The sequence below is a fragment of the Miscanthus floridulus genome, chromosome 1 (assembly GCF_019320115.1).
Source record: "Miscanthus floridulus cultivar M001 chromosome 1, ASM1932011v1, whole genome shotgun sequence".
Lineage (NCBI taxonomy): Eukaryota > Viridiplantae > Streptophyta > Magnoliopsida > Poales > Poaceae > Miscanthus > Miscanthus floridulus.
In genome coordinates this window covers 175,758,497-175,779,859 of record NC_089580.1, presented here as the reverse complement: position 1 = coordinate 175,779,859, position 21,363 = coordinate 175,758,497, and the positions used below count along the sequence as shown (strand labels likewise).

The 21,363-nt window shown below is 46.8% G+C and overlaps 2 protein-coding genes across 2 annotated transcripts; one reads left to right on the top strand and one right to left on the bottom strand.

Annotated features, from left to right (window-relative positions):
• Positions 1–1,913: 1,913 nt before the first annotated feature.
• Positions 1,914–13,983, bottom strand: LOC136549018 (protein indeterminate-domain 16-like). Its single transcript, XM_066540336.1, has 3 exons — positions 13,379–13,983; positions 12,708–13,194; positions 1,914–2,838 (listed from the first exon to the last, which is right to left on the bottom strand). Exons 1-3 carry the CDS (start codon positions 13,554–13,556, stop codon positions 2,157–2,159), a joined length of 1,347 nt encoding a protein of 448 aa, XP_066396433.1. The 5' UTR covers positions 13,557–13,983; the 3' UTR covers positions 1,914–2,156.
• LOC136549008 (uncharacterized) lies at positions 4,829–12,696 on the top strand. Its single transcript, XM_066540331.1, has 2 exons — positions 4,829–8,068; positions 11,961–12,696. The coding sequence occupies exons 1-2, from the start codon at positions 5,122–5,124 to the stop codon at positions 12,014–12,016; spliced, it is 3,003 nt and encodes a 1,000-aa protein (XP_066396428.1). The 5' UTR covers positions 4,829–5,121; the 3' UTR covers positions 12,017–12,696.
• Positions 13,984–21,363: the final 7,380 nt, after the last annotated feature.

Below are 21,363 nucleotides of genomic sequence, written 5' to 3'. Positions count from 1 at the left end.
GAACGCAGGCCAGGAGTAAAGGCGTTTTTTGGTTCCTTTTGCTAAAGGGAGGCGGGAGCGGGAGCCATCCTGCTGTTGCAATGCCCACTTTTGCAGGGTCGGAAGCACAAGCATTGATGCCTCATGCCAAGCCGACGAGTACCAAGCAGTGCAACCTGCTTACCGTATCGGGGGCCTAGCTATCCAATCTGAGGTTCTTTTCTCCTCGCATAGTAGTACTTCTAATTCTCGAAAATTCTAGGTAGATTATTCTCTGAGCTTTGCCATAAAACAATGCATGTCATTTCATCTAACAAAACTACAAAAGTTTAGATTATTATTCTGTGAAATCATTCGTTTTTTGGTCTCTTCTTTCTCGAGAACAAATCCTGGGACATTGGACCATTATACTTACAAATAGCTAGTTTGTTCTTTATAAAAAGATCGATTCCGGAAGGGAACAAACAACAACATGGGACGGCTTGGAAGAGTGGTCAACAAGGTCTAACATACACATGGATGTATAGGCAACAAGATCTAATGATGATTGTATAACTTTAAGAGTAAAATCATGGGTAGTAAATTACATTTTTTAGGTCCTTGAAATGTCCTAGAATATCATCCAGCAGGTCCCAAACATTAAAAATGCCAATTTTGGGCCTTGACTTACTTTGTGCCTTGATGTATCAAGTCACGTTGGATGCCCCATGACTCGACTTTGACCAGTGAGTCCACATGCGGGTTGGGGTAGAGCCCACATGTAGATCTCGCCGAGAATCTGGATTTCAGGACGGCATCGTTATTACCTTCATTATCCTCCACCTTGAAAGCTATGACATCCCTAGTTGTGGAGGTAGCGAGCCTGAAACTAGTGCTCCCTAGGCGAAAGAGGAAGGTGGATGACTACTTTGCTCAGGAGTTCCTGCCCAAGTCAAGAATGACTCATGTATTAGACCACCTCCAAGCATATCTCGCAATCAAGAACCTTCCAGCCAGGTATTGCTCTATCGTCGTGAGTGGGGTCTTGTAAGTTCACACGTTCTATCCAAGTGACATTTTACAATGAATCAACTCTAGTAGTCACATATGAACTATGACTCGGCGATGATCTCCCACGATGGTTTGACGGGGAAGTCCATGTTGTCGACCTACTCGGAGTAGGAGGAGAGAGTGGTAGCAGGTCACATAGACATGGAGCGTAGAGGCTGATATGTGGTCCTACCCTTGCGTGGGACCCATTGGTCAAGATCACAACCATTAGAAATCTACCATGGTATACAATTAACAATGTCGAGGAACATAGAAGATTAGGACACTAGTCCCGAATGACACCCTATGTCATGTTTGGGGACCTGGAAGACATGTTGGGACAAGTCTACAATTTGAAATTGGTCTATTTGAGAGTTTTGGGACCTGGATGATATACAAGACAAGTTTGGTAACTTAAAAATGCAATTTGAGAGTTTGCAGACCTAAATATCAGGTCATAATAAGTTCAGAGACCGCTCATGTATTGTACTCTAAATTCACTGCGATGTGTGATGTACTCCCTCCATTCCAAATTATCAATCAATTTGGATTTTCTAGATGCATAGTTGTTTACTCACTCATTTTAAACTGTAAGTCGTTCTACCCTTTCTAGGTAATACATAACTTTTTGCTATGCAACTATATATATGCTATGTTTTAGGTCCCTCCGTGCCAAATTTTATGTTGAGGGAAACCCTGCTATGGTGGGATCAGTTTAGTGCTTAAGTCACCGGAATCCTCGAGCATATAGCCGACCGACGGTGGTGTAGTGTGGGGAGGCAAAGAAGTGCAATGGATGGCAATTGGCAACAACATGCAAGGAAGTGTTGTCAAAAAAAAAAAAACATGCAAGGAAGAGATGTAATGAAGCCCTTGCTTTCTCAAGATGACAAATTGGAGTGGAATCTCGTAGACACTTGAGTCTTTGACGTGCATGATCTCATTCATACCTTTTACGAGGCCAAAGTTGCAAGTTGTAGCACCCTAAAAACCAAGCGGGTGCGTGGTTGCATTCCATGCAGTAATATAATCGCCACACGACCCGATCGACAAGGCCGGTCTACATACGAATTAGCTTAGCTAGCTCTACATACACAAACTCCAGCTAGCTGCGTGCTGCCTGTGCATGGCATGCACGAGTGGTGGAGCTAGATGCCAGCAGCTCCAAAGCCGCCACCACCTCTGATCGAGTCACAGGCCACCGCGGGGCCGGCGTGTCCCTCGCCGCCGCCCCTGGAGACGGCCACGGCGAGCGAGCTCTGGCGGCACGCGTGGCAGGTGACCTGCGCGAGCAGGCGCGCGGCGTGGTCCCGCAGCGCGCACGCCTTCTCGAGGTCGGCCCGGGCGCGCTGCCTGGCGCGGCGGGCCTCGTCCAGCGCGCGCTCCGCCGCCGCAGCCTCCCCGCGCGCCCGCTCCCGCGCCGCGTCCGCCGCGGCCTTCTCCTCCATCGCGCGCCGCAGCTCCTCCGCCTCGGAGTGGTCCTCCTCCTTCTCCTCGCCGACGGCGGCCACAGCCGCAGCAGCGTCGGCGCCCGCCGCCGTGAGGATGGGGCCGATGGAGAGCTGCAGCTTCGTCGTCGCCGCCGCCGCCGCGTGGGGTTCTTGCCGCAGGGACGCGGTTGTGGTGGTGGTGCTAGTCAGCGGCGCTGATGCCGCCGCGGAAGCCGGGAGGAGCTGGAGCTCCGGCGGCGGCGGCGGTGGCACCTTGGGCGGATGCCGCGGCACGGCGGGACGGATGACGGGGAGCGCCGACGGCGGTACGGCCACCACCTCCTCGCCGCGCATCCGGCTGGAGTTGCACGCGTCCTGGTGCTCGATGAAGCTCTCCACCCTGCAAGAAAACACAATTGATCCATCGTTCATTATCAGTTCCTCACTAACCACCCTCTTAATCTCTCCCGCAGGCCGCAGACGGTGATCAGATCAGTAGAGGCTGCATGTCGCTGCCACGAGCAGGCAGGGATCGGCACATGCGTGCGTGCGCGAGATGGCAACAAAGCCCCTTTGCACCGCCACCGCGACACTAGGTGCCTTCCTGGGCGGGCGCCGGGCGGGAGGGCGCGCGTGAGAGGAAAGAGACCGCACGGCGTGCATGCATAATTGGCTGATCTCGCATGCATGCTGACTCGCGCGAGCGAGCCTACACGCCCGGGAAAGCAACAAATGATCAATCGAAGGACCACTAATATGTATACTTAGGGCTCGTTCGTTTGGTTCGGTTCGGTTCGTGTCCCTGAACCGTGTTCCAGGCCAGGATATAAGTGGTTCCAGGTATGTCACACCAACCTGATTGGTTGCATGCGGTTTGGTTCCGGAGGTAGAGGATAAGTCTCCATTTCGGGCCGTGGAAGGAGGAACACATCTTCGTTCCGGCCATTTTTCATTCCAGGACGCATGCAACCAAACACGCATTTAGTCCAATCTGACTTCAAACCAGACCGTATCAATCTGGGTGGAACAGGCCATGTTCCGGCCGAAACGAACGAGCCCTTGGGTGGATATGTTGTAATGGAAGCCACATAATAAGGATGATATCAGCTAGATGAGCGATATATATGGAGACATGCATGTATGAGGTCCCATATGCATCGAGATCGAAAGAGGCATGTCCGGGTGTGGTATATCTATGCGCTGGTCAGTGACAAGAGAGTGTGGCTGCCATGCCAATTATTAAAGGTGTTAGGCCATGCCGGTGTTGTTGTTGTTGTTTTGTAGGAAAAAGGAGGTGGACGGAGCAGAGCACATGGGCGCAGCGCGGCGCGGCACGGCGGCCGTGGTGCGCGGTGCGTGTGTGTGGGTGTGGCGCCTGTACTTTGGTGGATCAGGCCCAGGGGGTCCGAGGAATGGAGCAGCTTGTCTCTACCTAGAGAGTAGAGAGGCTTTGACGACCACTCGCTGAATGCTCAGCTGGTGGCTAGTCTGGTCAGTTCCTAACCCCATCAGAAGCTAGTAACATGCTCACATGCAGCATGGTCAAACCGTCAAAGTCTCTGCATGCTAGCTACTTCTCACTTCATTTCAAATTATAAGTGATTTTTATATATATATATTTTATTATATATCTAAACATATATTATATATAGATACATAACAAAAAATAATATATCAAAAAAATAAAAACGACTTATAATTTAGAACGGAGGGCATAGCTTCTCATACATGCATATTTATGTATGTACACGGTACATGTAAGTTTGCATCTATACAACCTATAATGAGCAAATATATTGTTACCTGGTTTTGTTTGCAAAGTTACCAACAGTAATATAGCATTAGTACTACTACTATTAAGGACGACACAGTGAAACTAAATAGCATGCATGGATTGATGGATGCATGTCAGATTCTCTCTTGAGTTTCCGTGAGCACAGCACAGTGGGGAGAAGGAAAAACGCATGCGCCAAGACAGTTGCTGGTGGATGCGGCATCGCTGTCGCCCGTCGCGTTGGAATTTTCGGTCCTACCGCAACCCGCCACCGAAACGATCATATCCCACTGCACTGTGTGCATGTGCCACCATCGATATGATATGATCTGCCTTTTTTTTTGTTCTTGGCAAAAGAAAAAATAAAGATGTCATTTCTTCCCTCCTCACTAATAGTAGTGGATATTTAGATTCTCATACTGTTCGCTGGTTGGTTTCTGGGCTGATAAGTTCGGCTGGTGCTGGTTTGTTGTGAGAGGAAAATACTATTGGCTGGCTGATAAGTTCTGGCTGAAACCAACAAGCGATGGTTTGGTGTGAGAGGAAAACACTGTTGACTGGCTGATAAGTCCTGGCTAAAACCAAGGTTTCGCTTGTTGGTTTCAGCCAGGACTTATCAGCCAGTCAACAATATTTTCCTCTCACAATAAACCAGCACCAACCGAACTTATCAACCCAGAAACCAACCAACGGCCTACTGCGCATCGTCATCAGCTATATATTCGGTAGCTGAGCTCGATAGATGGATAGGTATCATGATTATGATTAGCTAGCAATAGCATGAAAGAAAACAATTTGTGCTAGCCATATGTGCAACCTTCCTGGCGCTCCGCCGGAGGGTCTTCTCCAGTGATCACCGGCACCTTGCCGGTAGGTCCTCTCCATCGATCACCTGCGAATCCATGGAGGATGACCTTCAAAGTTGCTCCGACGACCCGTCAAGCGCTGCTGCGTGTCACGGCGCGGGAGCCGCCCAACCGTGACCCTCCCTGCTTCGGCAAATTTTGGGTGGCCGGCGACGAAGACTCGGACTCCGACTGTGAGGATCTGGGCGTTGTGGAACCTTACTCACGCCCTACTCACCCAATTTTGGCGTCGGCCTCGGTGGTGCCAGAGCAAGCTCCGGCGACCTCTTCATCTACGAAGGCTATTCCAGCTACGTCGTCCACTTCACAGCGACGCCCACGTGCGCCGAACCCATGGAAGGGACCGCTCCCTCGCCCACGCATCACGCCGGCGACCACCCTGGGAGACTTCCTCCGTCCAGCGATGAGAAGAGGACAACGGAGGTACGACGGCGGCGAAATCTCATCGGATCGGAGGATTCAAATTTTGAATCGCGATCTGGATCGCGTGCCGATCGCTGAGCCAGTCCGACTCGGTCCGCTACCGATCGCTGAGCCGAACCAGACTGGACCGGTCCCATCTCATCTTACCGGGCAAGGACAACTACGCCTGGAGACCGAGAATTCCTCTCGCTTGCGAGGCCCGACTCGACGCCTGGTTCGACCCCTACTCACCGCCGCCACCGCGCGACTCAGCACCGCCACCGCGCGTCTCACCTATCGGGAGGTGCTCATGGCGGGAAGGGGAGGCGACATCGGGAGAAGGTGGAGTAGGGGAGTCCCCTATCGCGGCGCGGCTTCTGACCGTCGTGGACGCGGTCGCGGGGATGTCGCCGGCAGGAACGCAGACGCTGGTCGTGGAGATCAGGGACGGCGCGACAGAGGGAACCGTGGTGGCCATGCAGCGACTGGACAACCGGGAGGACCACCACTGCGCGGAGGGCGTGGTCGCGGAACTGAAACCCGGGGGCGAGGCCAAAACCCTAGGACGGCCACCGGGGCTACTGCTGGGTCCAAGGTAACTGGTGGAGGAACTACATCAGGTACCGGAGGAGGATCTACTTCTGGTACAGGAGGTGATGTCGAGCCTACTCAGCCTCCTACTGAACAGATCAATGCTGATGATGGTGTGGGCAATAAGCGAAAGCGAAATTTGAAGAGGGAATGCACCATTTGTTTGGAAGAACATTTCACTAACCAATGCCCACTCCTCCGAGGTCCAAAACCTGCTGTGGCCTTCTGTGGTGCCGCGGAGGATGGGTGTGGTTTCTTCCAGATACAGACTGCCAAGAACAGCCAGATTGTGGAGTGTACTCAGTCTACTGCTACAGCTCTGGTAAAGGTGGAGGTTGGTGTTGTTTCAGCCCAGTTACTGCAGTCTGAACTTGCAAGGCTTGTCCCAGTCAAGTGGAAGTGGGAAGTTCAGCAGGAAGGGGAAAGGTCTTATGTTGTTCCCTTTCCAAACACAGAGGAACTTGACCGCATGATCAACATTCGCTACATCAACACAAAGAATAAAGAGGGCACTTTACTCTTCGAGAAGTTTGTTGATGATGTGCAACCGACCCGGATGCTTGATCAGGTTTGGGTGACAGTGACAAAGGTCCCCAGAGCACTCCGTGCTTTTATTCCTTTGTGGGCAGTAGGATCTATCATTGGGACCACTCAAAAGGTGGATATGATCCATCTCCGTGCTACAGGACAGGTCCGCATCTTGGTGGCGGTGCTTGATGCAAAAAAGATTCCGGAACTGGCAGATGTGTGTGTAGGTGCGGCCATCTACCGCCTTTTTTTTAAACCAGATGATACACCACAGGTTGTCGCCTCTGATCCGGATGATGATGACCTTTTGAGTGATCAAGATAAGCAGCCTGAGGGAGATAAAGAGATGGAGGACGCAGATGATAATGTCCATCCAAACCCGCAACAAAATTCGAATGCTCCAGAGAATTCTCAGCAACCCCCTCAGCAACCTCTCCACAAGCATGCGGCTTTGGTGAACGAGGTACTAGATCTAGCATGTGAAGAACTTTTGCAAGAAATCAGTTTGAAAGCAATGCTAGATAATGACAGTGACCTCACATGGAAGAAGTACTCACCACCGAAGGAAGTGGCTGATTTTGTTTCTCATAAAAACATTCACGACTCTTCTTCTTTGTTGACCGGGGTGAACGGGACAACGGCCGTTGCTGTCCCCAACGCCATTCACGGTGGGGGCAAGGAGTTGGGGGGCTCTACTTCACCAATGCCCCCTAGCTCGGTACCTTCCACGCCACCATACCATTCCAGGAGCGCAGGACCGGTTCCTACACCGGTAACGGCAGCAAGGGTGGAGGACGCTGAAGCAATGATGGAGGGCGCCGATACGACGGAGGAGGGTGGCGCTGCAGCTGGGGACGGTGTGAGCTGCACCCCGCACTCTCAGCGTCTCCCGCCTTTGAGCTCCACATCGACATCTTCACCCCCTGCCCCGACAAACATTGAGCCTGTTGGAGTGGAGGGAAGCGGCCTCTCTGTGCTGCCCTCCGCTGTGTACGTTGAAGCACTGGTGGAGAGCGTAGCCACGGTGAAAGCGGGGCCAGCAGCTGACACTAATACTGGTGGGTGTGTGGAATGCACCACGCCCAACACGACGACGACTTCACCTCCTGTCCCGGCAGCCACTGAGCTTCCTGTCGGGGTGGGGGGAGTTGACACGGCCCCGACGACCGAGGTGAAAGGTACCAGGGCCAACACGCCGCTTGCTGCAGAACCGGAGGGAGGCTCTCCTACCTCTCCACCGGTGTCTCCTGCAGAACCGGTGCTCACACAGGTGACTGAGCCGCCGGCGTCCAGCACTACTGTAGCATGCGCTACTATTACTGCTACCCCTACAGCGGTTCGGCAACCTACAGCACCGACAGCACCAAAGAAAGAACTCCGCCGGAGTACCAGAAACGCAGCGGGAGCGGATATCAACACCCTACAAAAGGCCGAGTGGTTAGCGGCAAAGAAAAACCTTGAGTTTCCAGGTAATTCCTTTACTAGCTTTACAGATTCCAAAATTACTTCAAACCTTGGTAGGGTAGGCATCAACCTAGAACCTTTAGCTGTTCTTTCTCTTAAAAACATAGAGGTTGATAGGTTAAGTCTTTGTGCTATTAAAAAAAAAAAGAGTAATCCTAATTCTAAATACTCTAGTTTGCACATAGATGATGAGCAGGAGAACCGACTTGACTCAATTCTCAGCCACGCTTGTGGTGATTCAAGAGAGGATATTTTAGAGTCAGAGAAGGATCAAATCATAGATCTTTCTCCGATACGTCGGAAAGACAAATATCATAATGTCAAAAATACCAAAAAAGGTAGACTGCTCAAAAAACCAAAGACTCCCTCCAAACTTACTGTAAAATGAAAGGAGTCTTTTGGAATAGCAGAGGTCTAGCGGACTTGGCTAAACATAGATTTTTGGCGGAACTAGTTAAGGAAGAGCAAATTAATTTTATCGCTCTTTCCGAGACTGGACGAGACTCCTTCCCAGATCATTTTCTTAAAAATATTTGTGGAGGAAATGATTTTATTTGGCACACCATGGCACCACATGGTAGGTCAGGGGGTATTCTATTAGGGGTTGACCTAAAGGTTTTTGACATTGGAGCCATTGATGAGGGAGATTTTTATGTTAAGTTCACCCTTAGATGCAAAGCAAATGATTTCAAATTTGCACTTTACACAGTCTATGGTCCAGCACAATTAATTAACAAGAGTGCTTTCCTAGCAGAGCTTGCGAATACATGCTCCAAAGAAACTCTTCCATATATAATAGGAGGGGATTTTAATATTATGCGAAGGCCTGAGGATAAAAGCTCGGGAGACTTTGACCATAAGTGGCCTAACCTTTTTAATGCTGTCATTGAATCTCTGGATCTTAAAGAGATTGAAATGTCAGGTCGACAATTCACATGGGCAGGGCCAGGAGAGAATCCGACCTTCGAAAAGTTGGATAGAGTTCTAGTAACCACTGAATGGGAGAATCAATTCCCATTAACTACAATTGAATCTAGAGATAGGAACATTTCTGATCATGCTCTCCTTTTGCTAAATACTGGATCTTCTACCCATCACGCTAGTATCCGTCCCTTTAAATTTGAGAGGGGATGGTTATTACGTGATGGTTTCCATGACATGGTAGCACATATCTGGCAAGCTCCATGTTTGGAAACGACCCCGCTTGAACGCTGGCAGTTCAAGATCCGTAGACTAAGACAATACTTAAGGGGTTGGGCTAAACATACAGCAGGGTCTTATAAAAAAGAGAAGAAGACCCTCCTAGCTCAGTTAGATACTCTCGATAAGAAAGCTGAGAGTGTCCAGCTAACTGATCAAGAAATTGATCTAAAGCACTATCTAAAAGATCGTTTGGTCAGCCTACTGAGAGAAGAAGAACAAAAATGGTATGAGCGTGCTAAAGTTAAGATGCTCATGGAGGGTGATGCTAATACCCGGTTCTTCCACCTCGTGGCAAACGGTAAACACCGTAACCAACACATATACAAACTTGAGGATGATCAAGGTACTATAGTTGGTGACGATCGTCTTAAAAGCCACATCACGAATTATTATAAAGGACTCTTTGGGCAACCGGAAAATACTGAAATCACATTGGCGGAAGATCATATCATTGATATTCCACAAGTATCTCCGGAGGAAAATGATATACTAATTAGTCCATTCACCGAATCTGAGGTGAGAGATGCGGTTTTTCAAATGGAGCACAACAAAGCTCCAGGTCCGGATGGTTTTCCGGCTGAATTCTATCAAGTGTTTTGGGGAATAATCAAAGAGGACCTTTTGCTACTCTTTGAAGATCTACACAGAGAAGCACTTGATCTTTACAGTTTGAACTTTGGCATTATTACCCTAATCCCAAAAGTAAATAATGCCTTAAGCATTCAACAATACCGTCCAATCTGTGTCCTCAATGTGAGTTTCAAAATATTCACGAAGGTAGGCACAAATAGACTCAACCTAGTGGCAAAGACTGTTGTCAGCCCAACACAAACTGCTTTTATGCAAGGCAGAAATATAATGGAAGGGGTCGTGATCCTACATGAAACTATCCATGAGTTACACACCAAGAAAAGAGATGGAATCATTTTCAAGATTGACTTCGAAAAGGCTTATGATAAAGTCAAGTGGTCCTTTCTACAACAAACCTTACGTATGAAAGGTTTTTCACCTAAATGGTGTAGGTGGATTCAAAGCATGGTTTCAGGGGGAAGTGTGGGGATCAAAGTCAATGATGATGTTGGTCCATATTTCCAAACCAAACGCGGTCTCAGGCAGGGGGATCCTATGTCACCCATCTTATTCAACATCGTTGCTGATATGCTAGCTCTTTTAATTAATAGAGCAAAAGACGATGGACAAATAAGAGGAGTTATCCCCCACCTAATTGATAATGGTCTCTCTATACTACAATATGCAGATGACACCATTATCTTCTTAGATCACGACCCAGAGCAGGCGAAAAATCTAAAGCTATTATTATGTGCTTTCGAACAATTGTCTGGGCTGAAGATCAATTTCCACAAGAGTGAAATCTTCTGTTATGGGGCAGCCAAAGAGATGGATCAATATTATACAGACCTCTTTGGTTGTAACATAGGTGAATACCCATTCAGATATTTAGGAATCCCTATGCACCACAGACAACTCCTAAACTCTGAGTGGAAAAAAGTGGAAGAACGGTTTCAGCAAAAACTTTCATGCTGGAAAGCGAAACACCTATCTTATGGTGGTCGTTTGGTTCTGCTAAACTCTGTTTTAAGCAGCCTACCCATGTTTATGATGTCCTTCTTTGAGATTCCAAAAGGGGTCCTTAAGAACCTAGATCAGTTTAGATCTAGATTTTTCTGGCAAGGTTCTACTGGAAAACACAAATATAGACTTGCCAAATGGGATATCTTATGTCGCCCCAGGGACCAAGGAGGATTAGGTATCCTAGATTTACAAATTCAAAATAAATGTTTATTAGCAAAGTGGTTGATAAACCTTATGAACACAGAGGGTATTTGGCAAACACTTTTATCGAACAAGTATCTTAGTTCGAAAACACTTACCCAAGTAACTGCCAAACCTAATGACTCACACTTTTGGAGAGGCCTCATGCGTATTAAAGATGAGGTACTCGGGAAAGGTTCTTTTCATATCAAAGATGGAAACAAACCGAGATTCTGGGAAGACACATGGGTAGGAGATAAGCCTCTAAACGTGATTTACCCTTCTCTTTATAATATAGTAAGAGATCGTCATGCGACAGTAGCAAAGGTGATGAATGCTACACCACTGAATATCTCATTCAGAAGAGCTTTGGTGGGTAACAAGCATTTAGAGTGGCTTAATTTAGTAGCAAGAGTGTCAAATGTCGATCTGGTGGCTGGTTCAGATTATTTTAAATGGAACCTAACCAAGTCAGGGCTCTTTTCGGTCCGCTCAATGTATCTTGATCTGATAGATACTGAACCACCTTTTCGACATAAGAAACTTTGGAAAATTAGAATCCCACTTAAGATAAAAATTTTCCTTTGGTTCCTCCAGAAAGGTGTTGTACTAACAAAAGACAACTTAGCCAAAAGAAACTGGAAAGGAAGTCATAAATGTATCTGCTGTAACATGAACGAGACTATTCAACACTTGTTCATTGACTGTCCTTTGGCCAAAACAATCTGGAGAGTAATTTTCTTTGCTACTAACCTATCCCCACCTAAGTCTATCTCACACATGTTCGGTACTTGGTTAATGAATCAAAACAAGGACCTGAAAGGGCTGATATGGGTTGGGGTAGCAGCCGTCTGTTGGGCTATTTGGAGATGCCGGAATGATGTTATTTTTAACAAACTCAAAACTAATTCGCTTATGCAGATGATTTTCAGAGGCGCATTCTGGCTTCGCTCCTGGGCGCAACTGCAGCGGGGTGAACATGCTAAAGACATCCTCTCAGGAATCAGCAAGAAATTAGAAATGATTGCTTTAGAAATTTCGAATAAAGGATGGAAACACTTATACTATTTGCTTTAGCATGTTTTGTTTGTTTTTTGGACTTTCCTGGAGATTTTTTACTCCAGCACTTTGTAACAATTGGCTGTGTACATCTTCGGATGTAGAGGCCGGATTTTATATCCTTTATCTAAAAAAAAAAAAGCAATAGCATGAAAGCAGCGCCAAATGCAAGGAAAGCATAGCCCCACCCCCATGTCCGTACGCATGGACGCATGCAACTGCTAGTATATGATGTGGTCAGCTTGCTATCGCTAATTAAACAAGGGATCAGACCCTAATTAATTGGTGTCGGCTGCTGCCCTGCTCATCACACAGGCAGCCAGGCAGGGCCCTACTCGCGCGCAAGCCGGCCGGCCGGCACCAAGCTTTTGTCTTATCTCCATGCAAGCCTGTCCATCTCCGATCCCACCGGAACGACCAACCGATCGAAGCGGCAGGTCATTTGGACCACGTACCGGGTGGCCGGATCGCGCGTGTGTGTTCATGCGTGCGTGGTTTCGTACGTGCGCATGCACTTATGTATACGCGTGTGCGCGATCGAGTACTAATCTTCTGCTACATACTAGCTAGGAGTATATACGTAGATGTGGCATGTGGGGGTGGGGGTACCGTGAGAAGACGCGGCCGCAGTCGCAGGAGTGGCCGCGGGTGCCGCAGGTCTTGAGGTGGGCCTTGTAGTCGGACTGCACGGCGTAGCCCTTGGCGCAGCGGGCGCACACCCACTGCCGCCGCCCGCCGTGCTTGCGCCGGAAGTGCTTCTTGATGCCCACTAGGTCGCCCAGCGCGTGGGCGGGGTCGTGGTGGAGGCAGCTCGGCTCGGGGCACACGAACACGCGCTTCCGGGGCGCGCCGCCGCCGCCCGCCGTGCTGCTGCTGTTAGCACCGCCACCACCTGTACTGTTATTAGCACCGCCGTCCTCGCCGCCAGCAGCAGGCGGCGGCGCCCGCTTCACGAGCCGCCACGGCACCTTGTGCCGGCGCCGGTGCATCTGCAGGTTCTGCTCGCGCTGGAACCCCTGCCCGCAGATCTCGCACACGTACCGGTCCGACTCCAGCAGCGTCCGCGGCGACAGCGCCACCACCTCCGCATCGGGGTCTGCACGTCGTATACATAGCAAACAGCACAGGGGTACACACATATATATCTCATCAGCCATACGTACATGGGGGCACACGGTGCACGCATTAGCAAAGTGCGCCTTGATGATAGATACATCATGCATGCAAGATCGATCAACAAACGCGTCTATATCTAATAGCGAACGAACGAACGTACGTACCCGGCGTGCCGGGAGGGCGCCTCTTGCGCTTGGCGGGGGACGGCTGCTGGTCGGTGAGGCAGGAGGAGGAGGGAGGAGGTGGCGGCGGCTGCCGCTGCTGCTGGGACGCCGAACGGGACGACGAGGAGGTGGAGGAGGAGACCAACATTTGGTGGTGGCTCTTGACCAGTAGTGCCATGAGCGTTAGGGAGTTTGCCTTCTTTTATGGGGGTGCTAGCTGATGAGATGGTGAAGAATGCCCTGGCCAAGCAAGCCAAGGTCACACACACTTGACACTACCAGGCCTTGCTTGGCTCCTTTCCCTCTCTGCTTCTCTTTTTGCTCCTTAGTGGGATAGAGGTGCCAAGGGAGGCTTTATGGGGTGGAAAGCTCAAGGTGCGTATATCGTTGTGTTTGTGTGGAAAGGCTTTGGGGGCATGGGGGGATCATATATAGCTAGCTTGAGATAGAGGGGTGGTGAAAGAGAGAAAGAAAGGCCTTTGTCTATATCTCTTTGCTTTTGTGCCCTGCTGCATCGGTGTGTGGGTGTGCCCCCTTTTTTGAAGGGGGAATGTGTCTCATATACTCATTGGATGGGCAGCTTTTATCAAGCCTTTGTTTGCTTGTTTTAATGAGGGCTTCTTTGCTCTGAGATCATATCGATGGATGGGATCATGAGATCGAGTACTATTCTCCCTATCTCGTCACACCAATTGATTATGGTGGTTAGCTTAATCTACTAGTAGAACATTTTGTTTTCCCCTTTTTAGTTTCCTTCTTTCTTCTTGGGCAGACATGATTTAGGCACTGAGATAATGCAAACTTCTCTTCATGCTTGCATTGCATGTGGTCTTTATTTAGTGTTGTGTCGTTATATATACATATATGCAGATAATGCAAAAAGGTTATGTTTTAAATATGTATGCTACATAATAGGAAAAATAATGAATATATATATATATATATATATATATATATATATATAGGGAGAGGCTATTCAGTAGCCGGCTACAAAATAAGTTATTCTGTAGCCACCTCCATTTACTATAATTTTATATACTAATTTACTATAATGTCAATACATATTTACGATAGTTGGGTTACTATAACACATGGAGATATTTACCATAACGTTATATTAAACCACTTAGTAAGGAGTTACTATAATCTCGTAAATTAACATAGTAATTATCATAACTCAAAGTGGCTACAGAATAAGTTATTCTGTAGCCAGCTACAGGATAGTAGTTCTATATATATATATATATATATATATATATATATATATATATATATATATATATATGTGTGTGTGTGTGTGTGTGTGTGTGTGTGTGTGTGTGTGTGTGTGTGTGTGTGTTCAACCTTTATTTGATTGCCTTGACCAAATGGTAGAAAGCTAATTTTGCTAATGGATCACATGCATACTGTATAAACTATGCGCACGAACAGCTCAACCCTTACGACTTGTAGTGATTGCTTTGCTGAAAAAACATGGCAGACTATATACTAGTAGTAGTGACGAAGGAAGATTCTTCACACATGCATGCGATCATTTCGCCCAAGTGCCGGCCCCTCGTTAGCTTGATCCCTAACCCTTTTCCCTTCACGACTAAACAAAGGCACAATGCAATGAGATGGCATTGACATCTTTCTATACTCCCTACATCGCACAAATGAAAGTTTATTTGCCGATCTCTTGGCTTTTCGTTCCTCGCTCCTTTCGACTTTCTGCTAAGATGGCTGCATGTGTGTAGCTCATTAATCAACAACTTGGAATAAGTTGCTCACACATGTCTTTTCTAATCGATCCGGCTAGCTGGGTCTTTACAATATTCATAAGCAGATGCCCTTTTGGAGAAGCTGTGTATAGTACGCATAGATTCGAAGAGGGGAAAAGTGAGCTTCTTTTCCCGGAGGTACTAAACCATGGGGCGCCGGCGAACAGTCCATCTTCTTTTGAGCAGAATTTTACTTGCTTTTAGACTTTGAACTGATCCTTCTCATCACAAAAGAGTGATATTTTGGACATTAAAACGATTCCTCCAAGACACAAGTTTGATCAATAACTTCTAGAAATATAATACGTTGGCAAATCATATATATAACAAAATTCCACTATTATGATAATGCTACGTGACAACCTAGCTTGGAAAAATTGTAGGGCAGCAGGGCTAGCTTACGCTTTCTATTGTAAGCCGGAAACAATTCATCATCGGTTTTTGAATGTCATTATGCTTCTTTGGCGTGCCATTATTTTTAGTATTCCGCCACATTTAAATATAGGACAGAAGGGGATTATATTAAAGCTCGGCACAACACATCACCAAATTATACATGAAAAATCTAAAATAAAAAAATACATAATATGCTATCCAAATTCTTCCATCGTCTTCTTCCTCGATGGCTTCCCTCGAATGTTGGAGCTAAAGTGTAGTCCTTATGACGAATCCAACGACCAACCAAAAACATTGGACATACCACAAGATCCACACTTTGAAACCAGTCTAAAACACATCTGAATCGATGAAAGAATATCGGCATTTACAGCGTCGGGTACAACATAGGGTGATGCAGATTCATCATCGCTAAACATTGATTTCCTCTCTACGACCATCGACGATGAGATCGATGACACGGAGTAGCTGTCCTCGTTGGGGGCGCCCAGAAGCACCCCTCACCTTGTAGATAAAGGCCATAAAGACTGATGCTTGCAATGGCGATCTCGTCGTGAGAATTATCAAAGTCATCGTAGGAAATACGACCCCGACCAAAAATCATCTGATTTCACTGGAAGATTTATTTAAACTAGACCCTAAGCAAATAGATATAAAAACTACGAAAAAAGGATGGGTCCCTCCTAATAAGGTCGAACTAACTGAGTGACGACTCTCTAACTAACGAACTATTGCTAGTGCAGAAATGCATATAACGCTTCCTGCTACCGCCTTATTAGATGGCTGACCTAGTGTCCGAAGGTGAAACAATTGGCCCAAACTTGTATCTTTTATTCTTTCCAACAGGGTACAATCAAATTTGCACATGTTACTTTATTTTCTAAAAATTGTATTTATTTCTCTTTCATTTATTTTTTGTCTACCTTTTTGAGAAGTATCTATAGAACCAATCATGGCTAGGACTTGGCTGATGGCTGAATAGGAAAGGAGGGATTAAGGGAGAAGTTTAGTAGATTGGTTTTATTATGGAAGTGCACTTGGACTATAAAGGGGCACCTTAGGAGATTGTAATAGGCATCGAAGAAGGAATAAACCTCCTTGTGCATCGAGGTGGGGTTTTACCCTTCGACGGTAGCGTCTGGCGTTTCAGCCGCCGTCACCGGAGAAGCTCCCACCGTCGAGGTTCCTCGCCACCCTCTGCGTTCCAATTGTCAGTCCAGCCTCCTCCTCCACTCTCCTCGTCGCTCACCTCACCGTCGGCGCCGTAACAACCAAGCAGAACTATCTCTTGATTTGCCGACCCTTTGAGTTAAATGTTCTCCTTATCGAGCTGCATATAAATCCTTTTCACTAAACAGCCTTTCACTAAACTCATTTGTAAAACATGATAATATATAGCTTTGTTTGCCTTGATAGAATTGCAAGCGCCAAGTGTTTGCCTTGATCTAATGCAAGGTAATGTTTTTTAGCAAAGTATTTAGTGCAGACCCCTCTTGGTTTAAACATGAAATCCCTCTAGAAAAACATATCTTGGTGTTTCAAAAAATGGAATTCATGTGTGCTCCAGGATCACCCTTATTCACCGTTTGCACATGTCACTTTTCTAAGAACTGTATTTATCTTTTTTTAAAAGGACGGCAAAAGCTTTGCCGCTATTTATATTAGACGACGAAAATAAAAACAAGTGTTGGCCTAGTTTTTTGAGTGGAAACCAGGCCCAAAAACCACACAACCAAGCCCTGTTTGCACATGTTACTTTTCTAAGAACTGTATTTATCTCTCTTTCATTTATTTTTCGTCTACCTTTTTGAGAAGTTCTCTACGTAACAAAGCAGAACTATCTCTTGATTTGCCGACCCTCCAAGTTGAAATGTTTTACTATACATTCTTTTCCCTTATTGAGCTGCATATAAAGCGTTTCATTAAGCAGCCTTTCACTAGACTCATTTGTAAAGCATGATATAATATATAGCTTTGTTTGCCTTGATAGACTTGAAAGCAGAGTGTTTGCCTTGATCTGATGCATGAGAGTGTTTTTTGGCAAAATATTCAGTGCAAACCCCTCTTCGATGGAAACGTGAAAGCCCTCTAGAAAAATATATTTGTGTTTTAAAAGATTTGAAAAGGATACACATACATTCGTATGAAAATGATAAATTTTTTGTGCGTATACTTGTTACTTGCATTGGTTAGTACTACCTCTGGTCCTGTGTTTAGGCATTTCGTGTATGGGCGAACTTTATAAACTTACCAATAATTTAACCAATATTTTTTTAACTATTATAAAACAAACTTTATATTATTAGATTTGTAATCAAACATACTATCCAAAAACAGTAAGTTTATAATCAATATAATATAACATAAATAACTGGCCCAAGTATAATTTAGAAAATCGTGTCATATCGGACCTATGCCTTATAAACTGGTCCCGAGGGAGTAATTGGTAGGAGTAGGTACTTAGGTTTATCATATCCACTCGCTAAAAGTGCATCTTTTTTGGTCAATGCTAAGATGCTGATGTACTAGTAGTCTACTATTATTCTTTTTTTTCTAAAGTAAATGGCCCCGTTTGCTTGGCTGAAAAACACTGTTCCTGCTGAATTGTTGTGGGAGAAAAATATTGTTTCGGCTGAAAAAAGAAGCCGAATAAGTCGGAATATAAGGTAAGCCGAACGGGGCCAGACATTTACTATTATATTATCCCACATGCAAAACAAAATTGTCGAAAGATAAAGAAGGCTATAATTTCATTAATTATGTGGCTGCCTTATTAATATTATCTCATTATTTCTCTTCTGATGAACACATGACCAAATAAAACAACTGTACACGCATGATGATGATGGCATGTAGCTTGTCCTGTCAATGGTTAATCAGAACTATGATGAATTGTCAAGCATACCATCATCGATTAGTACTCAATACCATATATTTAACACGGTACTTCTTCATGCCGTACAGGGGAGAAGGTGCAGCACACTTCACCATCTTCCACACACACAAAAAATAGGCAACTATTGACACACACACATAAATATATATATATATATATATATATATATATATATATATATATATATATATATATATATATATATATATATATATGAGTATATATATTTTTTGAGAGCAGACCCTTTCTCCCTCCTCGTTCTCCTGTTTCATCATTTGGGTCTATACAAACGCAGCACGCACGCCAAACCAAAGTATGCAAAGGCCAGCAAGTACTTTTATCTCTGGGTACGTTGCTCCCAGCAGTTCTCGCACCATCATCATGCCATGGAGTTGTTGCAAGCTCGTGCCAGCAGAGAGCAGACGTATGCAGATCGATGCATGGATGATGCTGTATGTACATGCCTCGTGCTCTCGAATCCCAACCAGCTCAGGTTGGCATCCAACATGAACTAGTGCCTACGGCCATGTGTGTCGACCTATTATTACTCTTTACCCGTGTGCTTTACGCCGCCGTACACATTGGCAGGCGTATATGCATAGACCAGCTGAAACTAAAGATGAATGGATGGATTTCACTGTAATTGCAGAGAAACACACTTGTTCATTGGAAAAATTTGTTAGCTCATTTCATATCATAAGTGAGTTTATCTTCCGTTGAGCAATCATTTCAGTGTTTCTTTCGGCCAAGGAACTCAAGACGAAGATGCTTACGTGGAAAGCCGGGAGACAAGCTTACTAATTGAGGAATGCTCTACGATGTTTCATAGGCCGGTCGCATGAGAACACTCATATAAAACTGAAGTGGTTGCCTGTTGTCGTCTGAATAACAAGGCTCCATCCATAACCAGCTTAACAACCGACGTTCCTGACGACGGTCTATCCTTTTGGAAAGGGATCTTTTTTGAGAGAGAAAACCAGAAAAATGATTCCTTTTCTCCCTTTTGGCTACAACAAACTACTCCTAATTGTAGGAACATTCCGGTTACGAATTGGGGTGATATTTACCGCACGGTCAGCGGCAGCATGATTTGGTAAAACTCAAATCGAAACGAAAGCCCAGCCTCCATCAAGCACAATTAGTCTTGCAGGCGGGCTCGCTCGCGGCCGGCCGCTAATCCGCATCGCTCGCCGCAAAAGTTTATTAGCGGGTTTGTGGCTAGCCACTAAGCTGCGGACCTTGTGGACAAACGCTCCGCGGACACAACAAACTTGACTGCAAAACCCGCAAGATCTGCAACAGCTCTCTGCAAATACGTTCTTCCTGGGTAAACAAGAATTTTTTTAGCCACTGCAAAATTATACCAGACTAATTGAGTGTTCTTAACTTCTGTTTTGTCCTTGCCAATTGGCCGCGCCCACGCAGGCACCGCGGCAGGCTGCTGCTGTCTTCCGTTAGTGTAGTTTATGTTTCTCCCACACAAAAAAAACTGTTTCTCCCACTTGGTCCTCGTCCTGTATGAAATGAACACAAGGATAGCGGTCTCAAGCAGAGTTCCGAGTGTCATGCCCAACCAAATCCCCTCCAGATTTCATTTGATCAGAATGTCATGTAATTATGTACAGAGGTTACACACATTGATCAGAATGAACTTTCGAATTCCATTTCTTTTTTTGTTTTTATCATTGCATCCATGCTTACTAGCTTGAAGCCGAAGAGCGCTGCCAGCGGGATGCCGACGAAGCAGTAGCTGCCTATGTTAACGAAGGCGACGAGCGCCTGCCAGCTGGCTCCGATGGCCACGCCTGAGAGCACCGGCTGGATGCTGTTGAGGAAGATAGAGCCGGCGAGGAGGCAGCCTAGCCTGCAGGCCTCCCTCAGCACGTCGTCGTCAATAACGACAGGTTTCAGGAGAGGAGCATGACATCGATAGCCGCGGAGACGGTACTTGCAGATTTTTGCGGGTCTGTAGCAGTCTTTCGCTTTGGTTGCGGGCTCGGCAGGCTCCAAGGATAATAGTCCACGAACAATTAGCAGCTTAACCGCAACAGCCACAAACAATTCTTTTGCGGAGCGAGCAGGCGGGTAATGTTAAGAACCCGCCCCGCCTGCATTTCTAAGCACAATTTTGAACCTCTTGATCATATCATATCCACTGGTACCTACGTACAGTACGTACTCCATGCCATGGCAATATGGCATGCCAGCAGTTTGACCTTTTTTATCTGACGCCGCTGTAACTTTTCTTTTTTCTCTCCTGTGCCTGTGAGTATTCAGAGTTTCAGAGGGAGCAGCAGCTGCGCAGACGAGACGACCATCCCTCTCTCCGTCTTTCTCCCGGAGGGCGATGTGGAGCCGGCCACGCACATTTTCACTCAGTCTGCCACCACTCGCCTTTCACTCTGGCCGATGCAATCATCCAGCTCCCTTGAAATGGCCCATCAGCCCGGCGCGCGATGCTCCACAGGGAAAAACATCAGGCCTGCTCCCCCTCTGAAAAACATTCTCCACTCTGCGGGCTGCTGCTGCTCGGTATCCTCCCCTCCCTGCGCATTTCTCGGGCGCCGGAGCCAATTGAAACCCCCTAGCTAGCTTGTTCTCGATCAGTTAGCAATGGAGATCGACACCGAGAGGGAGGCAGGGAGCTGGCGGTGGGCAATAAAAAGCCGACTGGAAGGACGCAATGCAATGCGGTTGCAATCAGGCGGGCCTGCGCGGCTACACCACCTCTGATCTCTGCGCGGAGCAAGGCTGCCGCTGCCTGTGGGACGGAGGCGGAAGAAAGGAAAAAGATGCGTGTCATGCATGCCAGTGAGTCCTAGGTAATGTGTATCGCCGCTGCCGGATGCGGAGAGGAGACGAGACGAAGGCCAGCTTTTGGTCAGGGACGGAAATGCGGGAGGGCGAGCCTTGCCACGCTCGTGATGATTATA